The following is a 9965-nucleotide window of genomic DNA, read 5'->3' as shown; positions in this document are numbered from 1 at the left end:
CTCTGTTCCCTCGTCCCAGTGCTCCTTACTCCCATCAACATATTGTCACAACAGCTAGGGATTACCACTGTGTTCCCTCATCCAAGGGYTCYATACTGCCAAACAACATATTGACACAGCAGCTTGGGTACACCAGTCCTTTCCCTCGTCCCAGTGCTCAATACTGCCAAACAACATATTGTCTGTATGTTGCATGACAGAACTCCTTGTGGTCTATGCCTGGATCCTGCAGATCGCCCAGCTTGTTTTTGAGAATGCAAGGGGCCATACCAAGTATTGGAGAGTTTAGGTTTCTGGAAAATGTAGTTATAATCTAGAACAAATACTGCATTCTAGCCGGAGGGGTCTCCAAGAACACCTCTACACACAAACTCAGCTATCTAAAGTTAAGACATAGCTGTTGGCTAGCTAACCACCCAAATGAAAGTTAGCTGTCAACTAGCTAACCACCTGAATGAAAAGTTAGCTGTCAGCTAGCAAACCACCCAAATAAAAACGTAACAACTTAACAAAAAAGTTAGCTGTCAGTGAAAAGTTTACAGCTAACTGTCTGTTTATCCTTCCTCTCCAGAACCAGAAATAGAGCTGTCCCTGCCAGGTGTTCCGGGGGTTCTAGACCAGTTGTCCCTGCCAGGTGTTCCGGGGGTTCTAGACCAGGTGTCCCGGCAGGTGAACCAGGCGGTGAGGAAGCGCCGCCACGCCGGAGATGACGACTACAACATTGAAGTTCTCCTGGGTGTCGACTACTCTGTGGTGCGTTTCCACGGCAAGGAGCATGTGCAGAACTACCTGCTGACCCTCATGAACATTGTAAGTCACTTCTTCTCTTATCTACCTCTAACCTTCATTGTTAGTCACTTCTTCTCTTATCTAACTCTAACCTTCATTGTTAGTCACTTCTCTTTACTTTCTCCTCCTGATACATTTAGCTCTGTGTACAGTGCCTTGCAAAAGTATTCACCCCCTTGGCATTTTTCCTATTTTGGTACATTACAACCTGTAATTTAAATGGATTTTTATTTGGATTTCATGTAATGGACATACACAAAAAAGTCCAAATTGGTGAAGTGAAATGAAAAAATTACTTGTTTRAAAAAATTCAAACAAATTTAAAACGGAAAAGTGGTGCGTGCATATGTATTCACCCCCTTTGCTATGAAGACCCTAAATAAGATCTGGTGCAACCAAAAATGTTTTAACCTTTATTTAACTAGGCAGATCAGTGAAGAACAAATTCTTATTTACAATGACGGCCTAGGAACATGGGTTAACTGACTTGTTCAGAGGCAGAACGACAGATTTTGTACCTTGTCAGCTTGGGGATTCGATCTTTGCAACATTCCGGTTACTAGTCCAACCTCCAAACCACCTCCGCCCCAATTACCTTCAGAAGTCACATAATTAATTGAATAAGTCCACCTGTGCAATCTAAGTGTCACATGATCTGTCACATGATCCAGTATATATACACCTGTTCTGAAAGGCCCCAGTCTGCAACACCACTAAGCAAGAGGCACACCAAGCAAGCGGCACCATGAAGACCAAGGAGCTCTCTAAACAGGTCAGGGACAAAGTTGTGGAGAAGTACAGATCAGGGTTGGGTTATAGAAAAATATACAAAACATTGAACATCCCACGGAACACCATTAAATCCATTATTAAAAAATGAAAAGAATATGGCACCACAACAAACCTGCCAAGAGAGGGCCGCCCACCAAAATTCACGGACCAGGCAAGGAGGGCATCAATCAGAGAGGCAACAAAGAGACCAAAGAAAACGCTGAAGGAGCTACAAAGCTCCACAGCGGAGATTGGAGTATCTGTCCATAGCACCACTTTAAGCTGTACAAAGTATTGACTTTGGAGGGGTGAATAGTTCTGCACGCTCAAGTTTTCAGTTTTTTTTTACGTATTTCTTGTTTGTTTCACAATAAAAAAATATTTTGTATCTTCAAAGTGTTAGGCATGCCAAGAGGGGTGAATACTTTCGCAAGTGTCACGCCCTGACCATAGAGAGCCCTTGGTTCTCTATGGTGTAGTAGGTCAGGGCGTGACTAGGGGGTGTTCTAGTATGTCTATTTCTATGTTGGTGCTAATATGGTTTTAATGGAGATTAAAAATATGTGGAACTATACTCACGCTGCGCCTTGGTCCGCTCATTGCGATGATCGTGACAGCAAGGCACTGTATATCTCTAGTATCTCTACTCCCTACAGATATATATTTTTTTAATTGTACCTTTTTTACTTCAGTTTATTTAGTAAATATTTTCTTAAGAAAATAGAGTTAAAACTGCATCGTTGGTTAAGGGCTTGTAAGTAAGCATTTCACTGTAAGGTCTATTTTTATTTGGTGCATTTGACACATTTATATCTCTAGTTCCTGTTTCTTCTGTTTCCTCCTGCTAAGCTGAGGTCTATGTATATATTTAGTCCCTGTTTCGTCTTGCTAAACTGAGGTCTGTGTATATATCTAGTCCCTGTTTCCTCCTGCTAAGCTGAGGTCTGTGTATATCTCTTGACCCTGTTTCCTCCTGCTAAGCTGAGGTCTATATGTATATATCTAGTCCCTGTTTCTTCTTGCTAAGCTGAGGTATGTGTATATCTCTTGACCTTGTTTCCTCCTGCTAAGCTGAGGTCTATATGTATATATCTAGTCCCTGTTTCCTCCTGCTAAACTGAGGTCTGTGTATATCTCTTGACCCTGTTTCCCCCTGCTAAGCTGAGGTCTGTGTATATCTCTTGACCCTGTTTCCCCTGCCAAGCTGAGGTCTGTTGTATATTCTTGACCCTGTTCCCCCTGCTAAGCTGAGGTCTGTGTAATAATCCTTGATATACACAGCAAGAGTTGGGCTATTCTCTTCAGTACCATGACCCACAGCAGAGTTGGGCTAGCTTCCTTCAGTACCAATGACCCACAGCAAGAGTTGGGCTAGCTTCCTTCAGTACCATGACACACAGCAGAGTAGAGCTAGCTTCCTTCAGTACCATGAACACACAGCAGAGTTGGGCTAGCTTCCTTCAGTAACATGACACACAGCAGAGTAGGCCTGTTTACTATATTATTGTATAACACTGGTCCTAGCTGGTGAGGTGTTAGTTGCTTTTATGTATTTCGTTTTTGTGCTTTTGCTCTGTTTGTCTGTCTGCTACGTGTTGCTTGTCCTATGTTGCTCTGACTGTCTGTCTGGCGTGCCACGTGTTGCTTGTCCTATGTTGCTTTGTCTGTCTGCTATGTGTTGCTTGTCCTATGTTGCTCAAAAATTTTTGAACAGGCTTATTTAAGATGGTGAGGAGGTCAGCCACGCTCAAGGTCTAAACGATTTCATAACCGCCATCGATAAGAGACATTACTGTGCAGCCGTATTCATCGACCTGGCCAAGGCTTTCGACTCTGTCAATCACCACATTCTTATCGGGGACTCAACAGCCGTGGTTCTCAAATGACTGCCTTACCTTGGTTCACCAACTACTTCTCTGATAGAGTTCAGTGTGTCAAATCGGAGGGCCTGTTGTCCGGACCTCTGGCGGTCCTCTATGGGGGTGACACAGGGTTCAATTCTCGGGCCGATCCTCTCTCTGTATACATCAATGATGTCGCTCTTGCTGTCGTGATTGTCTGATCCACCTCTACGCAGACGAAACCATTCTGTGTACTTCTGGCCCTTCTTTGGACACTGTGTTAACTAACCTCCAGACGAGCTTCAATGCCATACAACTTCCTTCCGTGGCCTCCAACTGCTCTTAAATGCAAGTAAACATAACTACTAATTCAACCGATCGCTGTCCGCACCTGCCCTCCCATCCAGCATCACTACTCTGGACGGTTCTGACTTAGAATATGTGGACAACTACAAATACCTAGGTGTCTGGTTAGACTGTCAACTCTCCTTCCAGACTCACATTAAGTATCTCCAATCCAAAATTAAATCTAGAATCGGCTTCCTATTTCGCAACTAAGCTCTTCTCACTCATGCTGCCAAACATACCCTCGTAAAACTGACCATCCTACCGATCCTCGACTTCGGCGATGTCATTACAAAATAGCCCACACACTCTACTTAACAAATTGGATACAGTCTATCACAGTGCCATCCATTTTGTCACCAAAGCCCATATACTATCAATCACTGCGACCTGTACGCTCTCGTTGGCTGGCCCTCACTTCATATTTGTCGCCAAGCCCACTGGCTCCAGGTCATCTACAAGTCTTTGCTAGGTAAAGCCCCGCCTTATCTCAGCTCACTGGTCACCATAGCAGCACCCACCCGTAGCACGCGCTCCAGCAGGTATATTTCACTGGTCACCCCCAACGCCAATTCCGTTGGCCGCCTTTCCTTCCAGTTCTCTGCTGCCAATGACTGGAACGAACTGCAAATATCACTGAAGCTGGAGACTCATATCTCCCTCACTAGCTTTAAGCACCAGCTGTCAGAGCAGCTCACAGATCACTGCACCTGTACATAGCCCATCTGTAAATATCTCATCAACTACCTCATCCCATACTATTTTTTTATTTTTTATCTTGCTCCTTTGCACCCCAGTATCTCTACTTGCACATTCATCTTCTGCACATCTATCACTCTAGTGTTTAATTGGTATATTGTAATTACTTCGTCACCATGGCCTATTTATTGCCTCCATATCTTACCTAATTTGCACACACTGTATATATACTTTGTCTTGTGGTTATTGACTGTATGTTTGTTTATTCCATGTGTAACTCTGTGTTGTTGTGTATGTGTCGCTTTGCTTTATCTTGGCCAGGTCACAGTTGTAAATGAGAACTTGTTCTCAACTGGCCGACCTGGTGAAATAAAGGTGAAATAAAATAAAAAGGAGAGAGACTTTGTATTCAATTCATTGTCTCCTCCTCACGCACCTCACTCGCTGTCTACTGTCTGTGTCTTACTGTCCGTTTCAATACTGTCTTACTATCTTATTTCAGTCCATATTGCCGTCTGTTTCAATACTGTCTTACTGTCTGATGCCTGTTTCCGTCCTGTATTGCTGTGCGTTTCAGTCCTGTCTTACCATCTGTTTCAGTCTTGTCGCTGATGATGGTTTCAGTCCTGTTTTGCCATAATTTCAGTCCTGCATTGCTGTGTGTTTCAGTCCTGTATTGCTGTGAGTTTCGATCCTGTCTTACCGTCTGTTTTCGATCCTGTCTTGCTGTTGTTTCAGGTGAATGAGATCTACCACGATGAGTCTCTAGGAGTCCATATAATGTGGTGTTGGTGAGGATGATCATGCTGGGCTATGCTAAGGTAAGTAGGATACCACTTAGAAGATTGTTCTATCCAGTACAGTGAGTGCATACAGTTACAGCCAGTGGTGTGTATTCATGGATGCCAAGGGAAGCCAGGCTTCCACAAATAAATGTTTCATAATTGTCCTTCAATTGGGAAAAGGCTGAATGTATCTCACTGGAGAACGCATCCGAGCGAAACGGCGCCCATCTGTCTCAGTATGTGTAGGCCAACTATCTGATGCTGTCTGGTCAAAAAGAGTATGACATTGTTGCTGCATGTGGCATTGATACAAGAGAAGCCAGCGAACCATTTGGCCTCCCTTGATAACGAATTATAATAATATTAGTCAATCAGCATTGAGCTAAACTGAGTGAGTTTAATTTATCAAAACAAAAGTGTCAGGGGAAGCCAGTTTGAATTTKGCTTCACTCCAATCACAAGCCAAACGTAATTTACAAAGAAAACGTGAATTGTTGCATCTCGTTGTGTCATTGGCCTCCAATGGCTAGTTAACTAGCTAAAATKGTCYCTTTCCTAAATTACCCATAGATGGAGATAGGGATTTGTGGTTTTACTTAATTCTCCGTACTGGCCAATGATTTATAATGACGATTCTGATCCAACCATAAATTCATGCATTGTGCCCCTGGTCTGAAAGGGTGGAAGTTCAAAATGTAGCTAGATGTAATAGGCTAATGTTAATTAGCTGGCCTGGGGCATCGTTGCCCCAAGGAAGTTAGCCTAGCGAGCAAGCATTTTAGTCAGGTAGYCTAGGACAACAAAAAYTAAAAGTGTGTACTGTATGACAGAGGAAAGAGAGGGGGACGGTATTTCTGGGTGAGTCAATATGCTTTGTGGACTTGCTATCCGGTTTTGTGATGAACCAAAGGTGTGGTTTAATTTATTCTGCCACTTATTGTCTCTGCCTTTAGGCCTATATCTCACGGTGTCAAGGCATATAAACTAACAGGTTATAGAGAGAACACAATTATCACAACACACATGATGTAATAGTGCTTTTTGAGGGGGGGGGGGTTTGGCTTCCCCAGTGATTTTACCCACGCACCACTACTGGTTACAGCATGTGTTTGTGAATCTTGAGGGAATTGAACCCATGACCTTGTTGTTGCTAGCACCACGCCATCAGGTTCTAACAGTTTGTCTGTCCTGACAGTCCATCAGCCTGATAGAACGAGGGAACCCGTCCAGGAGTCTGGAGAACGTGTGTCGCTGGGCGTTCGTTCAGCAGAAGGCAGACCATAACCACTCTGAGCACCATGATCACGCCATCTTCCTGACCAGACAGGGCTTTGGACCCACAGGCATGCAGGGTAAGACCACGACCCCTGATCCCTAACTCTGACCCTAAACCGTACCTCTAGCCCACTGGAATGTAGGTCCAGGATTAGCCCATGTGTACCGCTTCCTCCTCCTGTCAGTCTCACTGACTTCATTCCCTACCGGGCCTGCAGTGTTCTGAAAACGTTAGGTCACATAATGTAGTGTTTGAAGAAGCCTCCTAATGTTACTCTTAGTACTATTTTTGAAGCAGCCAGTTGCACTATTTGATGTTGAAGCAGCCAGTTGTACTATTTGATGTTGAAGCAGCCAGTTGTACTATTTGATGTTGAAGCAGCCAGTTGTACTATTATGTTGAGCAGCCAGTTGTACTATTTTGATGTTGAGCGTTGACTATTGATGTTGAAGCAGCCAGTTGCACTATTTGATGTTGAAGCAGCCAGTTGTACTATTTGATGTTGAAGCAGCCAGTTGCACTATTTGATGTTGAAGCAGCCAGTTGCGCTATTTGATGTTGAACAAGCCAGTTGCGCTATTTGATGTTGAAGCAGCCAGTTGCGCTATTTGATGTTGAAGCAGCCAGTTGCGCTATTTGATGTTGAAGCAGCCAGTTGTACTATTTGATGTTGAAGCAGCCAGTTTGTACTATTTGATGTTGAAGCAGCCAGTTGTACTATTGATGTTGAAAGCAGCCAGTTGTACTATTTGATGTTGAAGCAGCCAGTTGTCTATTTGATGTTGAAGCAGCCAGTTGTACTATTTGATGTTGAAGCAGCCAGTTGTACTATTTGATGTTGAAGCAGCCAGTTTGTACTATTTGATGTTGAAGCAGCCAGTAGCACTATTTGATGTTGAGCAGCCAGTTGCACTATTTGATGTTGAAGCAGTAATTTTAATTTAGACATGCTGGATTTTATCTGTTATACCAGAGTTGTTCTGAAGAAGAACAGTCTGTTGTATCTCTACCAACATTTATAGTTTCAGGCTCTCATTTTTCATACTAAGTTATCAATATATTTTGTATTTATTTGTTTGCACCAAAGATTTATAACAGTACATGACCAAGATGTTCAAACGTTCATAGATGACCAGCAGGGTCAGATATAATAATCACAGTGGATGTCGAGGGTGCAAACAGGTCAGCACTCAGGAGTAAATGTCAGTTGGATTTTCATAGCCGATCATTCAGAGTTAGAGACAACGGGTGCAGTAGAGAGAGAGATAAACAGCAGGTCTGGGACAGGTAGCACGTCCGGTGAACAGGTCAGGGTTCCATAGCCGCAGGCAGAACAGTTGAAACTGGAGCAGCAGCACGGCCAGGTGGACTGGGGAAGCAAGGAGTCATCGTGCCAGGTAGTCCTGAGGATGGTCCTAGGGCTCAGGTCCTCTGAGAGGAGAGAAAGAGAGAATTAGAGAGAGCATACTTAAATTCACACAGGACACTGGATAAGACAGGAGAAGTACTCCAGATATAACAGACTGACCCTAGCCCCCGACACATAAACTACTGCAGCATAAATACCTTAGGCTGTTTTATTCTGTGTTTCAGCATTCAACCACAATAATGCGTAGTGCATTTATTTGTTAATCATTATTTTTACGGGATTATTTTTTAATAATGAAACTGAAGCGACCTCAAAAAACCACTATTCGCACTACTACGCACCATTCTCTCTAGCCCCTGTACTCTCTCCTCTCTCTTTCAACCATATCTACCTCACTGTAGAATGATTTCTCTCCTCTCTCTTTCACCATATCTACTCACTGTAGAATGATTTTCTCCTCTCTCTTTCACCATATCTACTCATGTTGGAATGATTTCTCTCCTCTCCAGGCTACGCCCCCGTAACAGGCATGTGCCACACAGTCCGGAGCTGCACGCTGAACCATGGGATGGATTCTCCTCTGCCTTCGTTGTCGCCACGAGACCGGACATGTGTAAATTCTGATTATCTGTGTGTGTGTGTTGTGTTTTATACACGGGGGCGGTTCAAGGTTCCATAGTGTGGGAATACAATGTTTCCCATATTCCTATTCAGTGGTTTTGTGTTCAGTTGGCTCCTCTGTGATCTGACATTAGCATCAACCACCTTTCAGAGACAGGTCCATCTATTCTACAGCCTCTTCCTCCTTATGATATTACATCTATGTCTGCCTCCTCGAATTACTTCAATCTTGACATAACATCCATCGAGCGGCAGGCCATAGGCGCAGGCCATAGGGACCCCAGAGGAGCTGGAGAGGTGTGGGGAACCCAGAGGAGCTGGAGAGGTAGTGGGGACAGAGGGCTGGAGAGGGTAGTGGGGAGCTGGAGAGGGTAGTGGGGAGCTGGAGAGGGTAGTGGGGAGTGAGCTGGAGAGGGTAGTGGGGAGCTGGAGAGGGTAGTGGGGAGCTGGAGAGGGTAGTGGGGAGCTGGAGAGGTAGTGGGGGAACCAGAGGACTGGAGAGGTAGTGGGAGCTGGAGAAGGGTATGGGGAGCTGGAGAGGTAGTGGGGGAGCTGAGAGGGTAGTGGGGCTGAGAGGGTAGTGGGGAACCAGAGGGAGCTGGAGAGGGTAGTGGGGAGGAGCTGGAGAGGGTAGTGGGGAGCTGGAGAGGTACAGTGGGGAACCCAGAGGAGCTGGAGAGGGTAGTGGGGAACCCAGAGGAGCTGGAGAGGGTAGCTGGGGAACCCAGAGGAGCTGGAGTAGGGGAGCTGGAGAGGTAGTGGGGAACCCAGAGGAGCTGGAGAGGGTAGTGGGGAGCTGGAGAGGTAGTGGGGAACCAGAGAGCTGGAGAGGGTAGTGCGGAACGAGAGCTGTGGAAGAGGGCTGGAGAGGTAGTGGGAGCTGGAGGGTAGTGGACTGGAAGTGGGGGGCACAGTACAGTAAATCATCTTATTAGGACTCAACGTCTGACAACGTCCCTGACAACGTCCCTAACATCGCTCTCGCCTCTCGCCTCTCGCTCTCTCTCTCTTCTCTTCTCTTTCTCTTCTCTTTCCTCTCTTCTTTCTTCTCTCTTCTCTCTTCTCTTTCTCTCTCTCTTTCCTCTTCTCTCTTCTCTCTGTCTCTCGTGTGTGGTGTAAAGGCTGGGTATGGAGCATGATGGTCAGGGGAATCGTTGTGGAGACGACAGCCATGGGGGTGTGATGGCTCCACTGGTTCAAGCTGCCTTCCACCGATCATTGGTCCATGTGTAGTGGACAGGAGCTCAAGAGATATATACAGTATGTTACCCTCTATTATTACTACTTTACTAGTATTGTTACTTTACTATTACGTTCCATTTACTTTACCATTACTAATATTAATACTATCACTAATCCGTGTACTATTACTAGTATAATTACTATGCTGTTACTTTACTGTTACTAAAACTAATGCTATTAATAGTACTTTACTGGTACTAAAACTATTACTATTAATAGTACTTTAC

At 44.7% G+C, this 9965-nt stretch overlaps 1 protein-coding gene across 1 annotated transcript; it reads left to right on the top strand.

Annotated features, from left to right (window-relative positions):
- Positions 1 to 575: 575 nt before the first annotated feature.
- LOC112072502 (A disintegrin and metalloproteinase with thrombospondin motifs 3-like) lies at positions 576 to 9750 on the top strand. The gene is made up of 5 exons (XM_070439822.1): positions 576 to 810; positions 5184 to 5266; positions 6426 to 6582; positions 8385 to 8488; positions 9618 to 9750. Exons 2-5 carry the CDS (start codon positions 5243 to 5245, stop codon positions 9633 to 9635), a joined length of 303 nt encoding a protein of 100 aa, XP_070295923.1. The 5' UTR covers positions 576 to 810; positions 5184 to 5242; the 3' UTR covers positions 9636 to 9750.
- The last annotated feature ends 215 nt before the right edge of the window (positions 9751 to 9965 follow it).

The sequence above is a fragment of the Salvelinus sp. IW2-2015 genome, unplaced genomic scaffold, assembly GCF_002910315.2.
Source record: "Salvelinus sp. IW2-2015 unplaced genomic scaffold, ASM291031v2 Un_scaffold1946, whole genome shotgun sequence".
In the NCBI taxonomy this organism is placed as follows: Eukaryota; Metazoa; Chordata; class Actinopteri; order Salmoniformes; family Salmonidae; genus Salvelinus; species Salvelinus sp. IW2-2015.
The sequence above is the reverse complement of the archived record's forward strand: the minus strand, read 5'-3'. Positions and strand labels throughout refer to the sequence as shown.